The sequence below is a fragment of the Nicotiana tabacum genome, chromosome 19, assembly GCF_000715075.1.
Source record: "Nicotiana tabacum cultivar K326 chromosome 19, ASM71507v2, whole genome shotgun sequence".
In the NCBI taxonomy this organism is placed as follows: Eukaryota; Viridiplantae; Streptophyta; class Magnoliopsida; order Solanales; family Solanaceae; genus Nicotiana; species Nicotiana tabacum.
Genome location: NC_134098.1, coordinates 33288660 through 33314635, shown reverse-complemented (window position 1 = coordinate 33314635; position 25976 = coordinate 33288660). Strand labels below are relative to the sequence as shown.

At 40.7% G+C, this 25976-nt stretch overlaps 2 protein-coding genes across 2 annotated transcripts; both read right to left on the bottom strand.

The window, feature by feature from the left end:
* Positions 1-4865: 4865 nt before the first annotated feature.
* LOC107781051 (F-box protein CPR1-like) lies at positions 4866-6044 on the bottom strand. Its single transcript, XM_016601676.2, has one exon. The coding sequence runs from the start codon at positions 6042-6044 to the stop codon at positions 4866-4868; it is 1179 nt and encodes a 392-aa protein (XP_016457162.1).
* Positions 6045-7510: 1466 nt separating this feature from the next.
* Positions 7511-22593, bottom strand: LOC107781050 (uncharacterized). Its single transcript, XM_075239623.1, has 6 exons — positions 22359-22593; positions 22075-22278; positions 9317-9383; positions 9085-9210; positions 8545-8980; positions 7511-7684 (listed from the first exon to the last, which is right to left on the bottom strand). Exons 1-4 carry the CDS (start codon positions 22557-22559, stop codon positions 9188-9190), a joined length of 495 nt encoding a protein of 164 aa, XP_075095724.1. The 5' UTR covers positions 22560-22593; the 3' UTR covers positions 7511-7684; positions 8545-8980; positions 9085-9187.
* Between the last annotated feature and the right edge of the window lie 3383 nt (positions 22594-25976).

The window sequence follows — 25976 nt, the reverse complement described above, 5'->3', positions numbered from 1 at the left end:
TGCGGTTGTGATTGGTAATGTCATCACAAAATGCCAAGTCGTTACGGTTCGTGAATTGGGACTAGTGATTTGTGATTATGAGGTGTGGTACCTCAAGGCAATTCTTGTATAAACCTTGTGTGAGAGCGGTTGATTATTGGGTTGCTACTTGTTTTTCCTTACTTTGTTTCACTAGACTTTAGTTGTATTTTGCTTTCTTTACGGCGTTATTACATGTTTGCTCTTTGTTGCTAATTGTTCCTTCTAGTTTCCATTTGCAAGTATTGTATTATTATTATTACCATGTTTAGCTTTATACTGACATTGTTCCCTGTTACTTTTATATTCCTACATGTATAAATTGTTATGTCTAGTAAGTGTCTTGACTATTTCTCTTCACTACTACATCGAGGTTAGTCTTGATACTTACTGTGTACCATTGTGGTGTACTCATGCTCTGCTTGCTGCATATTTTTGTGCAGATCTGGGTATCTCGGAGCATGCTGGTCATTAGATAGCTTATCGAATATTGCGGTAGAGACTTCAAGGTATACCTGTTGTCGCGTTCGCAGGCCTAGAAGTCACTTTCTGAATTATTACTTTGTGCTATTATTTCTATTCCAAATAGTGATGTATGTATTTGATAGTCGCTGTTACTCTATAAAGGCTTATGACTTGTACTACCGGTTTTGAGATATTGTACATCTATTGATGGTTGTTGGCTATGTATAAAAGTTACTGGTTCATGTCTAATAGTTAATTGGTTTAAATCTATTGTTAACTCAGTATGTGGTAGGCTTACTTAGTCTTGGAGACTAGGTGCCATCACGACTCCTAAGGAGGGATTTTGGGTCATGACAGAAGGTTGAAAAGTTTGATCTAGAGTTGAATTTGATGATGTCGGGGTCGATTTTCGTTCCGGAAGTTGGAGTATATCCGTTGTGTGATTAATGACTTATGTGAAAAATTTGAAGTCAATCAGAGTTTGTTTGATAGGTTTCGCCATTAGTTTTAGAAGTTGGAAATTCATTAGTTTCAATTGGCTTGAATTGGGGTACGATTCCTGTTTTTGATATTGTTTGATATTATTTGTGGCTTTGACTAAGTTCGTATTATATTTTAGGACGTGTTGGTATGTTTGGATGGGGTTCCGGGGGCCTCAGGTTTAATTCGGATTGAAATCGGAGTAAGAATTGGACTTATGCAATTTCTGATGGCAGCAGATCTGGCGTAATCACACCTACGAGGATTTGGCCGTAGGTGCAGAGCCGTAGAAGCGGCCAAGGGGTCGCAGAAGCGGTTCTAGGTGAGCAGGGCAGGTAGGGTTGTGCATGGATTGGATCAGATCGCATTTAGCACATTTTGGATTCGGATTTCGGATTCTACAAAATACAATCTGAATACGATCTGAATTAATATCGGATCAGATCAGATTTTAAAGTTTGGATCAGATCAATATTTCGGATTTTGGATCGGATTATACGTATTATTAAGGCTATTGCTAATCTAATCGGCTAATGCATCTGCCTTATCTGCTTCTTTTGTGTTATGTGCTAATACAAACATCTTTTTACTTTTTATCCCTTTTATCACCATTGCATCTCTAAGAAAATACTTCTCTGGAGGTTCGAGTTGTTGTGCCTCAAAGTTGCAAACTCATACGTATATTTTCTTTCTAAAAGAGGCAATACAGCAAGAAAAATTTATGTTTATGTAATTATGAGGGTAATATGGTGCCAATATAGCTAAATCCAGTAATTGTAAAGGTAATAACTTGGAGGAAGATGTAAAGGAAGTACTAACTATCTGAAACTAAAGTTTAGTATTTATACTTGCCTTTATAATTTTGGATTTCGGATCAGATCGTGTTAAAATTATACCAATCCGAATCCGATCTGAATATCCAAAATTTTAGTAAACATAATCCGAAATCCGATCCAAATATCCGAAATCCGTAATCCGAAATTGAGCGGATCGGTTCGGATTTAGGATATCCGATCCAAATGAACAGCCCTAAGGGCAGGGGCCGCGGGTGCGAGATTATTTCCCGATCTGCGAGCCCGCAAATGCATACTTGTTTCCGTAGAAGTGAAGCAGGAGCTGGATTGGGAAGTCTGCAGAAGCGGATAGTTGTGCACAAAAGCGCATCTGCAGGTACGGGCTAGGGACCGCAGATGCGGTGGGTCGGCTTTTAAGTGAATTCCGCAGATGCGGATGGTTGACCGCAGAAGCGGTGATCTTGACCACAGAAGGGGTTTTGCTGGACAGAACATAAATATCGAGGGTTTGAGTCTTTTCTTCATTTTTGGACTTGCAGAGCTCGGCTAGGGCGGTTTTTGAGAGGGATTTCACTACAATTTAAGATGTAAGTGACTTTTGATCACTTTTGTCAATAAATATTGAATAGCCATTTATTTTTACACCTAGATTGTGTGTGTTTGAGGTGAAATTTGTGGGATTTTAGACCAAGTATTGGAGAGTAAGATTTGGAGATTTGAGGATCGAATTGTGATCGAAATTAGATGATTTTGGTATGGTTGGACTCATAATTGAATGGGTTTTCGGATTTTGTGAGTTTTATCGGGTTCTGAGGCGTGGGCCTGAAGTTGACTTTTTGGGTTGACTTTTTGAATTTGGTTTAAGATCTTAGCTTTATGGTATGGAATTTATTCCTATAGCTTGTATTAATTAAATTAAGTTGTTTGTGACTAGATTCGAGTCGTTCAGAGGCAGATTCGTGAGGCAATGGTTTGTTGGAGCATTGAGTTGCGTACTTTGAGGTAAGTAACACTTCTAAACTTGGATTTAAGGGTATTTAACCCTAAGTATTACGTTATATGAAAGTTATTGGGGTGACTTACGCGCTTGGTGACGGGCGTGTGTATGTGCACCGATTTGTTCATAGTTTGGGGAGGCCTTTAGGCTAATACCGGGCTTGTTTTGCTATCGTACCATGTTACCCCCGCGCCCCCTCTACTTGTTTGATTATTTGAACTGTGAATAATGTTAGACATCATGTCTAGGCTATGTGTTAATTGTTTGAGACTTGATAAGGATATTCTTGTTGCTTCTGAGTTATATACCTTATTTGCACACATCTTCTCAGTCATAATACTATATCCGTGTATGATATCTTTGTCTCAGTACTTCTTATTTGATTCCTCACATGTTGTTGATATTTCTTAAGGGTAAAATAATTGATTATTGGAGATGTGTTAATCTGAGATTTGAACGGCAAATGACTGAGTTTGGGCCTTAGAGCCGGTTTGGTACTGATTCTGAGGTGACGCGTATGTCAGACCCATATTGGCTGAGTGTTATTGTTTTGAGGCGACGCATGCACCATGCCTCATTATTGGGTTAAGTGAATAGAATTAGTGCTTGGGCAGGATCTGCCCCTCCGGAGTCTGACATATCACCAGTGGATGCAGGCACATTGTTTCATATGTGTGCTTGATGATGGCAGTTATGCCAGGCACCCGTACAGTGCTAAGTGTAAATACTATTGATGGATACACTGTGATACTATTGATTTACGTGTTTAGTTGACATTTAGGCATAGAGATGTACTTTCCCCATGCTAACTGGTAATTGACCTGCCTTATCCGTATTGGGTGTTAAATTGTTAATACTTGAAAACATGCATAAATTTCTGAAATGAAAACGAGTTATACTTGATATCATTGATCTCATGTTTCTATGGTTTATCCTTTATTATTCTAAACTGTTATCGGTTATTGGTACTGGCACTTGACTATTGTTCTGAGCTCGTTACTGCATTCAACCCAAGGTTAGTGTTGTTACTTATTGAGTACATTGAGTCGGTTGTACTCCTACTACACTCTGCACTTCGTGTGCAGATCCAGGTACATCCCGCCGAGGTTATTTTCAGGCATGAGTTTTGCCAGCTATTTGGGAGACTACGAGGTAGCTGCTATACCGTCCGCAGTCCTTGAATTTCTCTTCTTGTTACCTTTATCTTTTCAGTTTTTCTCATGTTCAGACAATTGTACTAGAGGATTTATTTTGTACCGTGTTATTCAGTAGTGCTCGTGTACTTGTTGACACCAGATTTCGGGGTTGGTTGTAGTAGCATTTTGACTTTATTCTCAGGTATCTTGTGGTATTTTTCCGATGTTGAGTTATTAGACTATGTTATTTCACTTTCATTATTAATCATGTGACCGTTGACTTACCTAGCGGGTTGGGTTAGGTGCCATCATGACTTGTGAATTTTGGGTCATGACATGAAATGACGTATTTCTCGAACGTAGGATTTTGCAGAACTCCTCTGGATGTATTTGATCTCCATGAAAGTCAAGCATTGTGTGTATCTTCTTCTTGAAGTATATAATTATCGAGAAGAATGTCACTTGATCACGATTTTATTTTATATCTTGATCTATTTATGAATATCCCGAGAGTTTATGGATTTTTTTAGATGATCTCTTTGTGAATATCCCAAGAGTTTTTGAAATTTTTCGTGATGATCTTTGTGAATATTCCAAGAGTTTATAGTATTTATCGAGATGTCTCTTCAAGGGAATATGTATCTCTTTATATAGGTGTGATTCGGATAGAGCAGCCTCTATGAAATTCTTGATGGGCCTTAGGGTTTCAAGATCAAGGATGGGCACAATATGTGGTATCTTAACTTTAAGATTTAGCTCAAATTTTATATAGGTTTGATATGTCAAATATTTTATGTCTACAATACTACATCAGAAAAATAAACATAACTACAGTGACATGCTAAGTATTTGTAGAGCCATAATTAGTGAATAAGCTAGCTACTATAAAAAAAAAAATACGTTCAAAACTCGATGAATAAAATATTATTGAAAATAAGATACTTATCAACTTAAAATTGAAGAGTGGTACCTTCTCTAAAATTTTTGAACTTGTGTACTGTTCTCGCTTCCACATGGAATTTGTATCAAGCTTTCTCTGTAACTTATGGCTCTCAAGCTTCTAGGACAACCATGTAAATATAATTCCTTGACTTTATCAAACTTAGGATCATAGGAAATCAAAAAACATTTTCTGCTTTGCAAAAGCATCATACGATCCTTCCAAATTGCTAATGGGGATTCAATAGGAAGAGGTCTAATTGTGTATTTCTTGATCCAAGACTCGTATACACCGTACCTTTTCATTATCCATATCTGCATTAAATCTTGTGCGGCATCATACTCAGGATTTGTGTTAGGGTAACGAATCATTGTTATAGACTCGTCTAAGACCACTAGGCCATAGCACGGGCCGTTGTAGGAATTGCAGGTATTTGGCATATTAATATTGTTAAAAGTCTCTGTGCTCATATCAAAACAAAGAATTGTCATTTTGTCTTTGGGTGCAATAGCAAGCCAATGACAAGCACTGTTGTAAAATACTAGAGAACAAGGCGCCCAATAAACCCTGGGCATTTCTTGATTAACATGCTCCATTTCTCTCCAAGAATCAGTGCTCATATCATAAACCTCAACTTTCACTTCCCTCGTAAATGGATCCCTGTAAGGAGGATCATTGTAAACTTCGGAAATTCGAATAACCTTGTAGTCATTCGCAATAGAGTCGAAGCCAAACCCAACACCATCAACATAACGACGAAAACCTTGTGGAACTCCAAAAGGACAAGGTGGTACCAACCTATAATTTCTAGTAGCTGGATTGAATAAGACAGTGTCAACGATATTTATCAAAGCTATCAAACCTTGGCAAGGTCCAATAAATTGATCATAAGTGCTGCTAAAAGTGGATTCCAGGTATGGCACATCCAGATCTGGTGAAACAGGATAAAGATAACCATCATCAACACCGAAAAGAAAAGACAAGATAGTTTTATGTTGGAAGGGATCTTCTTGAAAAGAACGCTTGAAGAGAATGAGTTCGTCTTTTGCCTTTGTTGAACGATTGAGATGAAGGTTAATGAATGTGGAGGATTGCATGAGAATGTACCACGTTTTAGAAATACATTTGAATCGCATAATAGATTTTACCGGAAGCTTCAAAAGTATATAAATAAACACATCTTCGAGTAATTTCTTCATAATTCCATGCACCATCTTGGAAATGATGTTTCTCTGTGTAGTAGCAGCTATAGCGCCTAACTACAAGGGGATCTTCTATCTCATTTGATGACAGATATTACCTCCATACATTTTACTTTTTGTGCTTCTGAGGGTTTACAAATACAACAACTGTTTTTTTCCATATAGAGTTTCAATAAGTATTAGGGGCCCGTTAATTACTGTAAGACCAATTCACCAATAATTGGTTAAATAGTTGGTCAAATATTATTTAATATTTTAATGAATAGTTTATTTTATCTTAGGATAAATATTACCATTATTCTTTCAAATTTATCTGATAATTTTCAATCAAATAATATTGTTTATCCTAAAAGTAGATAACAATTGAATTTATATGTGGTTTTAAGGACACGTGATTTTACTTGGCATAAACTGAGAAAATATGCAAACTGATATTGAAATTGACTGTAAAGAAAAATAAAAGCAAACCAAATGAGATATGTAGCTTGGGCCCTCGAACCAAATAAAACAACAAAGGAAATATAAGCGAAGTAATAGAATATTGAGAACCTTGAGAAAAGAGTATTATATTGCTTTTGTACGAGGTGTGTTTTACAAATGATCAGGCCCCCTTTATATAGTAGGGAAGTCCTACTCTTGATACAATTCTAAATATAGTAAGGACTCTCATGATGGGCTAATTAATCGGCCTCTTGATACGTGTCGTGATTTCTGCCGAGATTCTCCCCCTAATTGCGGTTGTGACGGCTTTTTGTTTCTTGGCTTGATCTTGATCCTGACCGATCTTGATCTTGGCCGATCTCGATCTTGGTCTGTCTCTGGGTCTTCGTGCTCGACAGCATATTCTTCGTACCATGGCTCGATATTACAATGATGAACCTTCACTACTGAAAAATTTACCTATGGCTATGCATGGAAAACCGTTGCAACAGATAGGTCAACCGTTGCCATAGAGGTATTGCAACGGTTCAGCGCCCGTTCCACAAGTTGGCGTGCCTATAGAGCTTATGGAATGGTTTTTGGAACGGTTCAGATAACCGTTGCTATAGTAAGGTCTATCGCAACGGTTTTCCCTCTTCCCTGTTGGAACGATTATTCTTATCAACTACAACGGTTAATGTCCGTAACCATAACATTAAATGCAACGGTAAATAACCGTTACTATATCTATTAAACTGTTACAGCTATTGTAGAAATGGCAACGATTTCTTTATGATATTGCAACTGTTGAACTACCTATTGCAACAGCTTTTAGATTATTTTGGAACGGTTTGCAGGTCCTATGGCAACGGTTCTGTTTGCTATTGTAACAGTTTAATTGAATTGAAAATATTGCCCCCTGTTGTAAATAAAGATTTACACATATATACAATAAATTATAAAACACTAAACTTTATATAAATAACAAAATGAAACTATTCATAATCGAAATCGTCCAACAATATAATCAACAAATCCATATATGAAGTGACGAAATGATACCAAGTACATACATTTGATATTTCATGAGTTAAAAGTTTTCAAAAGTTTTGATAACAAACATTCCTAGAAACCGCCACATGCATCTACAACAATCAACAATTCAAAATTCTCTTAAGTAAGGTCTAGATCTTCATCACTGCCTCCGTCTTCCATTTCTTCATCTACTCCACCTACAAAAGAGTATAAATAAAATTATTATCCTACAAGAGAATCCTATATATATATATATATATATATATATATATATATATATATATATATATGAATTATATATTGTAAAGTCAAACGGAAGGAGTAACAAGTGTAAAAATAATGGCATAAAATTTGTAAGCAGAAGTGGGGAGAGAAAATTTGGAAATTAGCAAAATATTCATTGGTATATAACCGCTCAAAGACTGTAAAGGAACCAGAGTGAAATCAGAAGACACCATGAAGGAAGGTACTGGAAAATAATTCATAATGCCAGTTTTTGTTTCTTATTTCTAGTTTTCTAAGAAATAAACCAAACAACCACAACTTCACCTCAACCCCTAAAGGAAGTCAGAGTCGACTGTACTAATCATTTGAAACCATTCCACTCCACCCAAATCATTCCAATACTACTTTGCTTATCCAATCAAACTAAAACATGATCCCCAGAAAGAAAAAAGAAACAAAATTCGTAGACGAAGCAGTGATGAAAATGCAATGGACTCAGCTTCATAGAAATAAAATTCAAACCAAAAGAGTTATGGGATTTAGCTGGATTCAGTAAACTCATAATACTCAACTTCCAGTTAGTCGAAAATGAAAAGCAGTTACTGAACATAAATCAAATCGAGTATCAAGCGACACAAAAGATCACTAGTTTAGGCATAAAATTCAAAGTACTGTACACTCTCCGAGGCATCCAAAACAAGATTAGTGCAACAGTAGAAATCTTCAATCAACTACGCCTCAATTACAACAATTATTATAAAGAGTTCAAATAAAATGAAGAGATAACATACTCTTTTCTCGAGAAGACGTGTAACATTTGGTACGGACTAACCTTGATTGTTACTGCCAGCGGATGGACGATTGATTGGTTGAATAGATCTTGTTGTGCAGAAGAAGCTTCTCCAAGTGCACGAGCACTGAATATTAGCATGTCAGGATCAAATCTCAAATCGGGGTTGAGACGTTGAAGTCGTGTAACGACGTTCATCATAATATCTTGTTCCATAGCTTCCTTTTGTGCATTCAACTCTTCCAGCATTCTTTGTTGCATACTCTCTTCCATTTCCTCCATTTTTTTATTGCATTCTCTCATCAGTAGCATTTACAGAGGATCCAAAATCTCCTTTTTTCTTTTTTAAGACAGTCTTGTTAACTCCTTGTTCATACAATCTTACCCGACCTGGGTGCTCAGGTCCCATGACTGATGCAAACGCATCATCACTGTCATCTCCACTTTCTTGAGTTGATTGTATTCTCTCCATTTCAGCCTACAAACCAAATGCAAGAGAACAGAGTTTAAGTAAATAAAACTAAGTCAATAATTAAGAACAAATAAATAATCACGACAAACTTTAAATTAGAAATTTCTTACAATTTTACTAATTGTATTCTCATAAGAGCCTTTGTATACTCGACCAGGTTTTCTTTTTCTTGTAGCCACAAAGATGTCCTTGCTTGATAGAATATCCGAAGTATCAGCCATTTCCTACTTTTTTTCCTAGTCACATGAAAACTGGTATAAGAATCTTTTCATGCAAAGTTAACAAGTTCATACTTTAAGAAAAATAAGAGAAAAAATCAAACCTAGATGATTAGAGCAAAACCTGTTTTGCCAGTAGTGTGTGGATGCTTCAACTTGTTTCGATTCTCAATATTGGTTTCGGACGTTTTCTGCAAATAAACAAGCAATTAGTGTGCGCTATTGTTTCTGGAAAGCTTTAAAAAGCACGTTCTTCATTCTTCATTGCTACTATAGAACTGATCATTTCTTGAAATTTATGCAACTCCTATACAAGGCACAGTACTCAAGACAGTATATTGAGTGTAATGGAAGAATGTCAGTAGACTATTTTATAAACATTCCACCCTTCTAAACTGCTCAACTGCTCCTAACAGACATCCACTTGATCATCTCAACGGGAATGCCAGTTCTAACAACTTGACAATAAGCACTAATAGGCATAATTCCGTGCCACAATAAGTTCAGGGACCAGGAAACAATATAAAATCTGCAGTGTAGCAGAAGTGTTAATTTTATTTTATCACTTTTTTAAGCTATGATACTAAAAAGGCAAGATTGCAACAATTACTAGCATTTTCTCACAATCTGCAGAACGACAAGCTAAAGTGAGACGCAGAAGCCTTAATAAGCACGGCCCAATTCATACGAGCATTGAGAAACAAAAAATTTGACATCAGTATAAACTGCACTAAAGTTTGTATGAAATGTATGTAAAATTGTTGCACTCTCTGAGCACAGATCTGTAAAACTTTTGCACTCTCTGAGCACTCTCTGAAGTTGTAAAACTGTTGCACTCAAGACGTATTACTTAATCGGTTTTGTTTTCCGGAAAAATGGATATAGTTGAATTTATACGCAGTTCCGAAGATATGTGGTACAACTTAATACAGAATGCTAAAAAGATGAATAGAGGTTAGAGAAAATGTAATCCAGGCGAATCAATTATGAACAGTGAATTTAGGATTTAATAAAATAGAATCAATCTAAGAAACTAGAAAGATCACTGCTTCTTCTAGAGGAAAATAATACAGTTTTTTATAGTCTCTGACTCCAAAAAGATGCCCCCCAAGAATGATAAAACAAGCCATTTTATAGTGAAAAGGGTTTGGCTCCAAGTATAATAAGATAAGCATTCAGTGGGAGACCCATGATAAATCAGTTTTTCCATATTTTCTGCCAAGATTCCCTCTAGTGGTATTACAACGGCTTTTGTCTGCGAGCTCGATCTTGCTTAGAATCCTCGATTTTGGTTCGAGCTTGACTTCGGCTCGAACTCGTGATCTTGGCTCGAGCCTGATCCTGGTTCGAGCCCTCGGATGGATTCCAGGTCGATGTAGGTTGGTTTTTGGATTATCAGCACGATAGATCTACCCACGCCATGGTTCGACTCTTGTTCGAGTTTGATTATGATATCGATCTCAACACGGACCAGCCTCTCCGGGCTTCTAGGTTAGTTCGTTCCCCCCTTCAAGATCTTACTTCGATACACCACCCTTCGAACCGTACCGGACATGCCAAGGCTGGAATCCATTTCGACCGTATACAGATAGTCCCCTCGTTTCTCAGAAAGAAATATGGCGAGAAACGATATGATTTTCAACGGCTCGATCGAATTATATCTTGTCGATTCCATCAAGTTCGACCATGACACATGATAGCTGTCCTGTCGGTTTAGTCTTTTTAAGGCATTTAATGCATGTCAGGCGGTGGTCGGCCACTGCTGATAATGAACCGCCGTCGCTTTGAACCTATAAGTAACTCTCACCTTTATCTTTTACCATTTTTGCATCTTCTATCTTCTAAAATTTCTCAATTTCTTCTTTATACTCTCCAGCCTACCAAGAAAGCTGTGATTTCCTTCCGAAAAGACCCCCCAATTCCACCAAATCTCTATCATTTTCTTCTACTCCTTATTTTTGAATTCAAAAAATGGCAAAAACATCGCAAATCGTTCCTCAGAAAGAGAAAGCTTCATCTTCACATTGTGCCGCCGATGAGACACCGGCGGAGCCACGGCCAGAGGAGTGCGTCCCCGAGGCGTGCATCCTTACTTCAGATTTTAAAGTTGATAAAGGTTCATCGGTCCCTGGCCGGTGTAAGCCGGTATCGAGGTACATGTGTTCGATTACTGAGAAGCACCTCGATCTGTTAAAGAAGGACTGCAATTGGGGGGGAAAAGAAGTGGTAATACCTACCCCTGATGAAGACATCACTTCTCATGTGAAAGGGTTTTTGAACGTATATACTTACCCTTTCACTTTGGGTCCCCTCGATTCCGTCGTTATCGACTTATGTCGACAGTATCAGGTAACCTTAGGCCAGGTCCATCCTTCTTTGTGGCAGATCGTTATTTTGATCCGATACTTCGTGAGCAAAATCGAGGGGATGTCATTCACCCTCGATCATCTTATCCGACTGTATCGTCCCCGACTTTTTCGGGGAGGGTTAATAAAACTCCAGTTTCGGGCTACCAAGGCTTTGTTTTTGAGTATTGACGAGGATAGGGACCGGGGTTGGATGAGCAGGTTTGTTCGAGTAAGGACTTCGGACCTGATCCCGACTGAAAAGATGCCCTTTCCCGAGGAGTGGAATTTGAAACGTAAGTGTGATTTTGCTATTACTTCTATTTTATTCTTTCATTTGTTCCCTTATCGATACTCCTCTTTTCGTGATGTAGCGGTTCCCTGGATGCCCGGAGCGGTTCCCGACCTCAAGAATTGGGTATGGGATCTTGTTTCGACTTCCACATACGCCGAGCGCTCCTGGCATGATTTGTCTAAGGGTCGGTGGGAGGCCAAAAATCACAGTAAGCTCATTTCTTGGACTCTGACGAGGCATTTCTCGATATTTTTTATAAGGTTTCCCATATGCAGGTTTGGTTAAGGACGCGGTCTTGAGACCTCTGTCTAATGAGGAGGATGTCTCGACCTTCGTTCCAAAGCCGGTGAAGGAAAATAAAAGGAAGAGAGCTTCGTTTCCCGAATATCCAAAACCGAAGAAGAGGAAGGCTCGTAAGCCAAACAAGAATGTCATTCCTTTGACCGTAGAATCCATTTTGCGCCTAAGGGATGAGGAAGAAGAGGAAGAGGATAATAAATCCATGCTGGCAGTCCGGACAAAGAGAGCCACTGATGCCTCAACGCTGGCTGGATCGATGATGCCCTATGGGGCTCCGTCTCGAACTGAAAATATACCTGAGAGAGGTTTTGGTAGAGTCCCCGAACTATCGGATGTCGAAGACGCCTCTCATCGGAATCAACCGGCAGGGGTCACAATCGAGGAGCCCTTCAAACCCCTCCAAGCCGAGGGGAATGTTCTGAGTGAGTCACTTGGGGCAGCATCGATCGAGGACTCGCCTACCTTTCCCGCTTTTTCCGCAGGGGTGATTCGGGAAGCTCAAGCTCTGGGGGCCTTCGATCTAGGTAGGCCTCACGATGAAGAGGATCCGTTTCGTGACCTGTTTACTGGTATCGAGGATGTTGCTTGTGCTGGTGATGAATCAGATCTTTTTCATGGTTTGCGGCAGGCTTTGAACCAGGTGAGTCAAAAATCACGATGAAGAGGATCCGTTTTTTAAAAATCTTTTTGTTGGTATTGCCTTTATGTTCGTCTTTCGTTAACTTCGATTCTTGTTCCTTCGTAGGCTGCAGAGGTCCATCGAGAACAATGTTCTCGCTCCCAGAATGAGCTGCATCGATACACGGCCGACCTAAAACGTGCTACCGATGAGAGGAACTCTCTCAAACTTTCCTTAGGGCATAGAGAGGAGGAAATAAAAGATCTCCGAGCCGAGCTGGCCAAGGCTTATCGAGACTAGAATGATTTGTCTGAGCAGGTAATGATGCTTTTGAAAGCCTATGGATTCGATACCAGAATGGTAGCTAACATTTTGATCTCACAGCTGCATCAAAAAATCGAGATGATAGGGAAGCTGCGTGAGGAGGTCAATGTGATAAGGATGGAATCCTTGCGGTGGAAGGAAGGTATGGACCGCTTTGCTGCAGAAAAAGAGACTGCTCGAGCCCAGTTATCATCGTCTGAAACCCAACTTCAGAAAATGGAGGAAAAGGGCCTGGTTCAAGCAAGAAAAATTGAGGAGCTCGAGGCTCGGTTGGCCTCAGTACTCGCCAAGGCCGAATCCGATGCTGAATCGGCAAAGACTTATGCGGATGCGCTCGTGGCTATCTATCGGGCTGATGCTGAAGCTGACCAAGTTCAGGCAAGAGTGGCAGCCGAATCTGCCAATGGTCGGGCGCATTGGGTCGCCGAACTTGCTAAGTACCGATCCAGGAGAGAAACTCTCGAGGAGATTCATGCTCGCGGCTTCGATCTCACAGAAGAGATAAAAAGGGCAAAAGAACTCAAAGCTGATGCTGAAGCTCTGGTTTCCGATGATGATGACGACGACGATGGGAGCAAAAGTGGATCCGAGAACGGGGGGGAACCTGATAAAGAAGAGACCGCTCCCGTTTAAAATAATTTTTTTTTTGTAGCCACCTATGTAGATAATTTTTGTGTATAGGCATATCTCTATGTATCAAACCACTTAGTCGAACTTGAACCTCGTGGTCTCTACAACCGAGCGAGCGTTTATTCAAACTTGGGGCAATGTAACCCTTTAGGCTTTCGACGGTCGATCGAGTGTTTGCTTGTGCTCGAATTGATATAGCCCGTAGGCTATTTGGTCGAATGAGTGTTTGCTCAAACTAGAAATAAAAAATAGACCGTAGGCTTGATCGAGTGAATGATTCGTACTTGAATTAATGCAGCCCGTAGGCTATTTGGTCGAGTGAGTGTTTGCTCGAACTCGAAATGAAAAATAGCCCGTAGGCCTGGTCGAGTGAATGATTCGAACTCGAATTGATGCAGCCCATAGGCTATTTGGTCGAGTGAGTGTTTGCTCGAACTCGAAATAAAAAAATAGACCGTAGGCCTGATCGAGTGAATGATTCGAACTCGAATTGAAAAATAGCCCGTACGCCTGGTCGAGTGAATGATTTGAACTCGAATTGATGCAGCCCGTAGGCTATTTGGTCGAGTGAGTGTTTGCTCGAACTCGAAATGAAAAATAGCCCGTAGGCCTGGTCGAGTGAATGATTCAAATTCGAATTGAAAAATAGCCCGTAGGCCTGGTCGAGTGAATGATTTGAACTAGAATTGATGCAGCCCATAGGCTATTTGGTCGAGTGATTGTTTGCTCGAACTCGAAATGAAAAAATAGCCCGTAGGCTTAATGGTCGCATTATATCTTAATTCTTCACATGTTATTACACGCCCAAGTTCGGGCCAATTTATACGAGCATGGCTTGCTTCGGCCATTTGGCTCTTTACAGTTTTCCTATCGGGACCCTGTTGCTGCGAAGTAACTCTCTTAAGGGGCCTCGGATATAATTATAAATGCTGCACGACCAGTGGTTGACTCATTAAAAACCTTGCCGAAAAACCCATTTGGGATAAAACCGGTATAAGGAAAAAAGAGTGCAACGCGTGCTTTCTGATGAGGGATCCGTCCCTTGTTCGGACTTCTGCAGGGGTCAGTTTTGAGATATAAACGAATATAGAAAGGCTGTACGTTAACAGTAGTACCATTTTAGATGTGATACATTCGAGTTGCTAGATAACTGTTTGCTGTTTATAATGCCGATCCTGTACGACCCGTTTCCGATGTCCTCGAGTACCTGATACGGTCCTTCCCAATTCGGTCCTAGTTTCCCTTCATTCGGATTCCGGGTATTGATGGTAATTTTTCTCAACAATAAGTCCCCAGGCTTGAAATGGCGGAGATTGGTTCTTCGATTATAATACCTTTCGATTCGCTGCTTTTGGGCGGCCATTCGGACGAGGGTAGTTTCTCGCGCTTTCGTCCGATAGTTCGAGGCTTGTGTTCATAGCCTCGTTATTTGATTCTTCCATCGAGAATTGAAATTTGGCACTAGGTTCACCAACCTCGACTGGTATCAATGCTTCGGATCCATATACTAAGGAGAACGGGGTCGCCTCCGTACTGGATTTTGATGTTGTCCGATATGCCTAGAGAACTTCGGGTAGGATTTCTCTCCATCTCCCTTTCGCATCGTTCAATCTCTTCTTTAAGTTTTGAATGACGGTTTTATTCGTTGATTCAGCCAGCCCGTTCCCACTGGGGTGGTACGGCGTCAACAGTATCCTTCTTATCTTGTGATCTTCGAGGAATCTTGTTACTTTGCTGCCGACGAATTGCCTTCCATTGTCACATACTATTTCGGCGGGTATCCCGAACCGACATATGATATGGTCCCAAATAAAGTCTATAACTTCTTTCTCTCTTATTTTCTCGAACGCCTGTGCTTCAACCCATTTAGAAAAATAGTCAGTCATAAACAAAATGAATTTTGCCTTACCTGGGGTCGATGGCAGAGGGCCGACGATATCCATTCCCCATTTCATGAAAGGCCACGGGGACAAGACCGAGTGGAGTTGTTCTCCGGGCTGGTGGATCATTGGTGCGAACCTTTGACATTTATCACATTTACGAACGAATTCCTTCGTATCTTTACCCATATCGATCCAATAATACCCTGCTCTGATTATTTTTTGGGCTAATGTGTCGGCTCCAGAGTGATTCCCGCAAGTACCCTCATGCACTTCCCGTAGGACATAATCGACATCCCCCGGACCCAAGTATACCGCCAATGGTCCATCGAACGTTCTTCGGTATAATGTTCCGTCCGAAGCCAGAGTGAATCGAGCAGCCTTGGTTCGTAGGGTTCGGGAGTCTTTAGGGTCCAACGGGAGTTTTCTGTTTTTCAAATATTCGATATACTTGTTTCTCCAATCCTAGGTTAAGCTTGTAGAATTTATTTCGGCGTGTCCTTCTTTGATTACCGATCTCGAAAGTTGAACTACATTCCCCGAGCCCTTATCATCTATCTCGACCGATGACCCCAAATTCGCCAGTGCGTCGGCCTCATTATTCTGTTCCCGTGGCACATGCCGTAAAGTTCATTGTTTGAAATGGCACAAAGTGATAAGCAGTTTATCTAAATACCTCTGCATTCTACCTTCTCGAACTTCGAAAGTTTTGTTTACTTGGCTTACCACTAGCAAGGAGTCGCAGTTGACTTCAATGATTTCTGTTCCCAAATTTTTAGCTAGCTCGAGACCTGCAATCATGGCTTCGTACTCGGCCTCGTTGTTAGTCAACCTAATAGTTTTAATAGATTGTCTAATAATGCCACCCGTGGGTGGTTTCAAAACTATGCCCAGCCCGGACCCCTTTACGTTTGAAGCCCCATCCGTAAAAAGGATCCATATCCCCGATGATGTACCTGATTTCAACAGTTCTTTTTCGGCTTCGGGTACGAGGGCTGGTGTGAAATCGACCACGAAGTCTGCTAGGACTTGCGACTTGATGGTCGTGCGGGGTCGATATTCTATATTGTATCCACTGAGTTTGACGGCCCATTTGGCCAGTCGGCCTGATAACTCGGGTTTGTGCAAAATATTACGAAGCGAGTAAGTAGACAATACGCATATGGGGTGACATTGGAAGTATGGCCTTAACTTCCTTGAGGCGCTTATCAGTGCAAGCGCCAACCTTTCTAGGAGCGGATATCTAGTTTCCGCCTCTCCTAAGGTTCGACTTGTATAATAAACTGGGAATTACGTACCTTGCTCTTCTCGAACCAGGACACCGCTTACGGCGACTTCCGATACTGCGAAGTACAAACAAAGTTTCTCATCGGTTTTTGGAGTGTGAAGCAGTGGTGCGCTTGATAGATATCGTTTTAGTCCTTCTAATGCTTGTTGGCACTCCGGGGTCCAGGAAAAATCGTTCTTCTTTTTGAGTAGAGAAAATAATTTATGACTTCGATGGGACGATCTTGATATGAATCGGCTTAGGGCGGCGATCCGACCCATTAGTCTTTGCACCGTCTTCACGCTGTCTACGACGGTGATGTCTTCGACGGGCCTGATTTTATCGGGGTTAATCTCTATTCCCTGATGTGATAAACTTGCCCGAACCGACCCCGAAGGCATATTTTTTGGGGTTGAGCTTCATTTTGTATTTCCTCAAAATCTCGAACGTTTCCTACAAATGAATTAAATGGTCCTCTGCGCGCAGGGATTTGACTAACATGTCATCAATATAAACCTCCATTGATTTTCCTATTTGTTCTTCGAACATTTTATTCACTAGGCGTTGGTAAGTAGCCCCTGCGTTTTTTAGCCTAAAGGGCATCACATTATAACAATACGCTCTATATTTGGTGACACACGAGGTTTTTTCCTGGTCCCCCGGGTTCATCTGTATTTGATTATACCCGGAGTAGGCATCGAGAAAAGTGAGGATCTCGTGGCCGGCCGTGGCATCGATCATGCGATCGATGTTGGGCAACGGAAAAGAATCTTTGGGGCATGCTCTGTTCAAATCCTTATAGTCCACGCACATTCTAAGTTTGTCCCCCTTTTTAGGGACTACAACTACATTGGCTAACCATTCGGGATATTTTACCTCCCGAATGGACCCTATTTTGAGAAGTTTGGTTACCTCGTCCTTTATGAAGGCGTTCTTTCTATCGGACTGGGGTCTTCTTTTTTGCTTCACCAGTCTGAACCTATGGTCCAAACTTAGTTGATGCGTCGTTATGTCCAGCGGGATCCCTGTTATATCTAAATGGGACCAGGCGAAATAATCGATGTTATTGATAAGAAATTGAACGAGTTTCTTCCTGAGTTCGGGGCTCAACCCCGTTCCCAAGTATACCTTGTGCTCGAGCCGGTGCTCGATTAATATGACTTGCTCTAGCTCCTCGATCGTCGATTTTGTGGCATCGGAGTCATCGGGCATTACGAAAGATCGAGGGACCCTTTGGTCCCCATCTTCTTCGACTTTCCAATTGTCTGGCTGGGTTGAAGCCGCTGTCTGTGATTGCTATTTGGTGTCCCGTTCTCCTTCCGGACCCGATCCTTTTACCGGCGAAAGTGAGGACATTAGTTTGGCTTCGTCGACGGCGAACATTTCTTTTGCGGCTGGTTGCTCTCCGTATACCGTTTTGACATACCCCGACACCAGCAATTTGAGGACCTGGTGTAGAGTCGAAGGCACGGCTCTCATGTTGTGGATCCATGGTCTTCCGAAAAGGGCGTTACACCTCATATCGCCTTCGATCACATGAAACTTTATTTCCTGGACGGTTCCGGCCACGTTTATTGGTAAGGCTATCTCCCCTTTGGTGGTTTCGCATGCCATATTGAACCCGTTTAGGACCAGAGTTGCAGGTACGATCCGATCTTGCAGACCGAGCTGCTCTACTACCTTCAATCGGATGATATTGGTCGAGCTACCTGGATCGATCAACACATGCTTAATTTTAGTTTTATTCATGAGTATGGATATTACCAGTGCGTCGTTGTGAGGTTGGACGACCCCCTCTGCATCTTCATCACCGAAAGACAAAGCCCCCATGGGTGCGTAGTCTTGAGTCCGAGATCGCTTTTCCCTCGCCATCGATGTTTTAGTGTGCTTAAGCATCGGTCCCCGGGGGGTATCGGTGCCACCAATGATCATGTGGATAACGTGCTGCGGTTCTTCTTGCTCGTTCTGCTTGCTGAAATCCCTACTTCTAAAATGGCTCTTTGCCCTATCACTCAGAAACTCCCGAAGATGCCCTTTGTTAAATAGGCGAGCTATTTCCTCTCTTAGTTGCTTGCAATCTTCCGTTCTGTGGCCATGGGTACCATGATATTTGCACGTTTGATTGGGATTTCTATGGGCAGGATTGGTTTGCATTGGTCGAGGCCATTTAGTGTCTTCGCTGCGCCCGATGGCCGACACGAGAGCGGATGCGCCAACGCTGAAGTTATATTCTGATAATCGAGGTGCTTCTATAGGCTCGGCATATTTGTCGAAGCCGCTCTTACTCATAAGCCCCCGAGAATTTTGTCCCCGATTAATTCTTTGACCGTTCCGAATTGCGCTGCGTGTTGAACCATTGTTTACTCTATCGGTGACGTTCGGTCGATATTGGTCTCTGTTTGACCTTTGCTCTCTGTCGATCTGCTTTTGATTAATAACTGTCTTGTTCTGATGAACATGCCCATATGGAGCTCCCAACTGGTCATCTTCGACCCTAATTTTCGATTGATATCGGTTGTGCACATCTGCCCAAGTTACCGCCAGATACTCGATCAAATTGTGCTTCAGCCGATGTGATGCTGTCGAACTTAGCTCGTTCAACCCTTGGGTGAAAGCTTGTACGACCCAGTCGTCGGTGACCGGGGGGTAATTCCATGCGTTCCATTTGAAATCGGGATACGAATTCTCTCAGCATCTCTCCCTGCCTTTGCTTTACTTTGAAGAGGTCTGATTTTCTCGTTGCAACCTTTATGGCTCCAGCATGTGCTTTTACGAATGAATCTGCTAACATGGCAAAAGAATCGATGGAATTTGGTGGTAAATTGTGGTACCAAATCATAACCCCTTTCGAGAGGGTCTCCCAGAACTTTTTCAATAGCACGGATTTGATCTCATCATCTTCCAAATCATTGCCTTTTATGGCGCACGTGTGGTGACATGTTCGTTAGGATCCGTCGTACCGTTATATTTGGGAATTTCTGGTATACGAAACTTTTTGTGGATTGGCTTCGGTGCCGCACTTGATGAAAAAGGCTTTTGTATGAATTTTTTTGAATCGAGCCCTTTTATCATTGGTGGAGCCCCCGGGATTTGATCGACCCTGGCATTATACGTTTCCACCCTCTTGTCATTGGCATCGACTCGTTTTGTGAGTTCCTCGAGCAATTTAGTAATTCCGGGAGTAGTCCCCGATTCCTGCTCATTAGATTTTACTATGGCAGGCTCTGTTCTGGGGGTGACCTCTCGAAGTAACCCCTGCTGGACCTCTCGAAATGGATTGGAAACCGGCCTGCTTTGTGCTTGAGTTTGGCTCTGTAGCCGAGCTATCGCTAATTGCTGGGCTTGCAATATCTCGAAGAGCATGCGTAAGCTGGCCCCGATCTCCTCTGGGTTTTGGGTGTTTTGGGCTACGGATCGAGCACCGCCCTGAATGCTTCTTTCCGGTTCGTAACGCTGGTTTGCTTCCAAAGCAATTTGTGAATGGACATCTAGTAGTATTTCGGCTCGAATCTCGGGTAGCGCAATCGGTCGGTAAAGCCATCCAGTCGGTGGCTATTCGTAGCCGAACCTGAATTAAAGGTGTTTTCGAAAATAAGTAACCACTATTATCCTCGGCCCCACGGTGGGCGCCAAACTGTTTTCCGGAAAAATGGATATAGTTGAATTTATACGCAGTTCCGAAGATATGTGGAACAACTTAATACAGAATGCTAAAAAGATGAATAGAGGTTAGAGAAAATGTAATCCAGGCGAATCAATTATGAACAGTGAATTTAGGATTTAACAAAATAGAATCAATCTAAGAAACTAGAAAGATCACTGCTTCTTCTAAAGGAAAATAATACAGTTTTTTATAGTCTCCGTCTCCAAAAAGATGCCCCCCAAGAATGATAAAACAAGCCCTTTTATAGTGAAAAGGGTTTGGTTCCAAGTATAATAAGATAAACATTCAGTGGGGAGACCCATGATAAATAAGCTTTTCCATAATTTCTGCCAAGATTCCCTCTAGTGGGATTATAACGGCTTTTGTCTGCGAGCTCGATCTTGCTTAGAATCCTTGATTTTGGTTCGAGCTTGACTTAGGCTCGAACTCGTGATCTTGGCTCGAGCCCGATCCTGGTTCGAGTCCTCGGATGGATTCCATGTCGATGTTGGTTTTTGGATTATCAGCACGATAGATCTACCCGCGCCATGGTTCGACTCTTGTTCGAGTTTGATTATGATATCGATCTCAATACGGACCGGCCTCTCCGGGCTTCTAGGTTAGTTCGTTCCCCCCTTCGGGATCTTACTTCGATACACTACCCTTCAAACCGTACCGGACATGCAAAGGCTGGAATTCATTTCGACCGTATACAGGTTTCAGGAAGAGCGAATAGGAATAAACATTAAGCACATCATGGTATTTTATGGCAAGAGAGAGAGCATCCATCCATTGAAAGAAGGAGAAAAGAAAAACCAGAAATGCGACCCTTAGCACTGGACATCAATCGTGCTAAATAAGTTAATTACAAGACTGTAAGGCTTGAGATTCTGCATTGACTTATGAATGAATTGATTAACCACCTATACATTTTGACTTGCTAAACCATATCTGAAAACTTGCATATAAACTTTAGAAACTTTAAAAGCATAGCAAATGACATTGGTGCTCATTAAATAGGGAAAAATAGATGTTTTGTACATTAAACAAATAAGTAAGTATTTTTAAAAAGAAATAATGGAGAAATGCAATGTCAAGTCAAAAGCAGGTTAAAACATGCATAGAATAATCAATCTGATTTAGCAGTCTGTTTGGCCTGTCAAGATAATTAGAGCACTACTCGTTGCAGTTATTTTAACATAATGTGGGTGTTTCTGTATTAAAGTTTAGGTAAATTCATCTTTCGCTTCAGTAGAATAAGATAACAGATCTTAGCTACTTCAAGCTTTCTCTACCATTGGATATTTTTCTAGGAAATATCCTAATGTTGCTGCGTTTGTTCCTACTGGACAGCAACTATCAGGTACGGTTTCTAAGCTAAATTTGATCCAAAAATCCATTGGACAGGTAGATAATACAAGTGGAGTGGCTGCACATTATACCTTGACTCCTACAAACATCCTCCAAGCTATTGTATCTCATGACTTGGATACTTTAAAAGCTATCTCATGACAGGTAGCTAATTTGTTCTTTAAAGTGAGACTCCGGAACAAAGTTGGCAAAAGTTAGATGTAATTACCTTGGCGGGATCGGAGTTCCAATATTCAAGAAGATCTTTAAAGTGAGAAGCCGGAACATCTAATGGCCTATTCTCCATTCGAAACTCGTCATTCTCATATGCTTCAAAGTGCTTTTTCTTCAACTGACTTTTATACTTTCTCCAAGCAGTACAAATTAAATCAAAAACCCATTTCTTCGCCTTTTCAGGAATGTCATATTTTTCCTACAAATTTAGTGCAATTAGGTTAGTATAAGAAAATATGAAATATAATCCACGCTTATTGAACATTAGGAACTTCAAACCTTGACATATTTCCAAATTTCATTTTTTGTATCTACTTTCCTCCGATTAAATACATTAAGAGGACAAAAGGTCCCATTCCTTCCCAATGTGCCGAGGAAGCTACCCAACTCTTTCACAACTTCATCAGTAGGACCAATGGGTTGATTGAACTCATTTAGCATGATTTTTTTACGGTCCTTCCTTCCGTGCATACTTTGCATTTGAGTGGGGCCTCTTTTTCTTTTTGGCACGGAAGGGCCTGCACTAATACAAAACAAGGATAATCACCAATCACCATTGTTAGTTAATTATATGATTAAGATTTATATATACTTGCCTAGTTCCTCAAATTGTTCAATTGCTTCATGATTGGTAGAATCTTCAGATGGTTCATGCACAGCTTCAGCTGGTTCATGCCGCACTTGTTCTTGTACTCCTTGTGCTGTAGAAGAGGTAAAAATAAATGGCACTTGCCGCACTTTTTCTTGCAATTGAGATCGTTGCGAAACCTTTTCAGCTTCTGATTGTCTTTCTTCATTTTCATTAGATATTATTGTATGAAAGGTTCTTTTTGTTGTCAACGATTGATTTCGCAAAAATGCAAGTGATCGAGATTCTGATTGTCTTTCTTCATTTTCATTAGACCTTATAGCTTGAGAGGTTCTTTTTGTTGTCAACGACAAAACCTTTTGGTTTCGCAAAGATGCAAGTGATCCAGGTGGAATGCGGTTGGATATTTTTTTATTTTTGCTTGAGCACCCTTCTTGATTCATGACTGTTAAAATATCTGTCATATTCAAAAAAGTAAACGTGAAATAAGGTAGCAAAAGCATTAATAGAAAGTATTTTTAAGTAATTTCTGAATCAAATAAATATCAAATAGGTTAGCAAAAATATTACCAGAATTATATTCCCGAAAACAATATCAGTTCTCTGTCAATTAATTCAGCAGTAGCAACAAAGTTAATAGATCCCAAATCCTGCAAAATTGAAGCATATCAGAATAATAATCTACAAGATAAATAAACAAAAATAATCTTAATATATATATTAGGGCATGCATGTATTTATTCATAATGAAGACCCAAATTCCCACATGAAGGAAGCTTACAGAAACACCGAAATTTAAACAAAAACACAAAAAACTAACCCACGAGCAACCAACCCAGAAATGTAAACAAAAATACAAAAAACCAACCCAAAAATTTAAACAAAAACAAATTTAAAAAGCTGCTAAAAATTAAGCCTTCAACCATGAGCATATACTCAAGTTGAAACCAACTTTCAAGATTGATATACCCAATTGATTAATTCATGAATGAGGCCCAAAATCAACACCCACACGAGTTAAGAAACTTTTGTAATAAGAGTATATTTACTGATTTTCAGATTTGGAGAAACTCTAAAGGATTAGCACGCTGCCTCCGGTGCCACCGATTATGGAGGAGTTGTTAAGCCTGGAGGAGATTGTCGATCGTCTCCTTGTAATTTTTGAAAGCATAGAGTTGTTGACCGGAGGAGATCGTATCTCCTTGTAATTTCCGAAAGCCTGGAGGGTATCTCCTTGTAATTTCCGATAGGTACCCTAATTTTTAGGGGTTTACATATTTGATAGTATTTTATTAGGTATAAAAACTAAAAAATAAAAATTAAAACTCTGATGGTGGTCCCCTTTCATGTTAGCAGATATAGAAAATTTGGGTGAAAAATAATTAATGACCGTAACAATAGATATAACTGTTACCATAGATTGATTTATTTCTACGGTTATAAAAAAACGTTGTCATATATACCTCTATCGGAATGGTTTTAATACTATTGCAACGGTTAAGTTGCTAAGTGTCCCGGTAGTTCCAATAATTATTTGTAACGGTTAAAACCATAACAATACACTACCTATAGCAACGGTTACTGATCCGTAGCAATAAAAAGCGTTGCCATAGCTCCAATTTCTTGTAGTGTCTTGAACCATCATGTTCCAATCTCGATTAATCATATGAAGAGCAAACTCAGTTTTGACCGTATATAGATAGTCCCCTCCTTTGTCGTAAAGAAGATGATGAGAAAAGATAAGAATTTCTGAATTTCGACTTGGTGGATGATGATGACAGCGACAAGCCTGATTGTGATGTATGCGAAAAACGTCTCGTCGGTCCGGTTACCAAGTCATTAAATGCGCGTTAGTTGATGGTCGGCCATTACCAGTTTTGAACCGTCATTATGAAACCAATAAATATCTCCTTTCTTCATCATCCCAAACTTTTATTTTCGAAACTTTTCCATTTCTATCTTCATAGTATTTCGCCTTCTCCAAAGCTCCTTATTTCTAGGTTTTCAAATTCCGTTGCTTGTTCTTCTTAAAACACAAAATACTTCAATCTCCATTCTCCTTTGTTCACAAAAACTAAATGCCAAAAATATCTAAAACCGTTCCGCAGAAATAGGTTGCTTCCTCATCTTGGCCGGCCGGCAAGAAACCAGTGGTGGAGCCACGCCTTGAGGAACTTATTCCCGGGGGTTGTGTTATTGATTCCGATTTTAAGGTCGAGAAATCCTGATCGGTTGCTGGTCGATGCGAGCCGGTATTGAGATATATATGCTCGATACCCAAAAGTCTTCTTGATCTTGTGAAGAAAGATTGCAATTGGGAAAACAAAGAGGTTGTGATACCGGCACCGGAGGAAGCGATCACTACCCACGTGGAAGGGTATCTGAGTGTTGACACTTATCCTTTTACGCTGGGTCCCCTCGATCCGATCATCGTCGATTTCTACAAGAAATACCAGGTGACCCTCGGCCAAATTCACCCTTCTTTCTGGAGGATCGTGATATTGCTCCGTTTCTTCGTGAGTAAAATCGATGGGCTCCCCTTCACCCTCAATCACTTAGTAAGATTATACAGCCCTCTAATCTATCGAGGTGGGTTGATAAAGCTTCAACGTCAGGTTACCAAGGCGTTCATCTCGAGTATAGATGAAGACAAAGATCGGGGTTGGATGGGCAGATTCGTTCAGGTGAAGACCTCATACCTAATCCCGGCCGATAGCATGCCATTTCCTGAGAAATGGAATATGAAACGTAACTATGATCCCGTTTTTAATTTCCGTTCGCTGTTTTTACTTCTTCATCCTTTCTCATCAGTGTTTTTCTCGATGCAGTTGTTGCTTGGATGCTAGGCGCGGTTCCTGACTCATTCCCATTTGACCTCCCCAGTGCTGGTTCGGCCCTGTGAACAATTTTCTGTGATGGCTCGGGTTCGACCCTACTCGGCGCGTGGTTCTGATTTTGAAGTTGTGCTATTTGCAGCTTGTTGAGCCTGCAGCATTATGAATATTATTCGAAGGCTGATTCCACCTTCTTCAGGAGCTGACGTCGATGGGGTCTGCAACTAGTACTCCCTCGGGGTCAACTGGAAGCACTTCGTTGCCTGGGGCGGCTACGTTGTCGTTTTTGCCATGAAAACCAAGCCCGTTGCCGATGTGTGTGGGTACTGATCGAGAGCTCGACATGCTAATCCTGGAATCAAAAATGCTTACAAGAACAAGTGTAAAGCAGTGTGTGTTATGAAAATTAGCACCAGGCAATCACTATTGTCCTTAGCCCTACGGTGGGCACCACATTGTTTACCCTAAAAGTAG

What these genes read in the sequence shown, in the direction of transcription:
- LOC107781051 (XM_016601676.2), bottom strand. Translation starts at nt 6,044, where the DNA reads ATGGTGCATGGAATTATGAAGAAATTACTCGAAGATGTGTTTATTTAT.
- LOC107781050 (XM_075239623.1), bottom strand. Translation starts at nt 22,559, where the DNA reads ATGCAAAGTATGCACGGAAGGAAGGACCGTAAAAAAATCATGCTAAAT. An exon ending in GGAACTCCGATCCCGCCAAG is followed by an intron (nt 9,384 to 22,074) that starts GTAATTACATCT and finishes GTTTATTTGCAG; the next exon opens with AAAACGTCCGAAACCAATAT. An exon ending in ACACACTACTGGCAAAACAG is followed by an intron (nt 9,211 to 9,316) that starts GTTTTGCTCTAA and finishes TCATGTGACTAG; the next exon opens with GAAAAAAAGTAGGAAATGGC.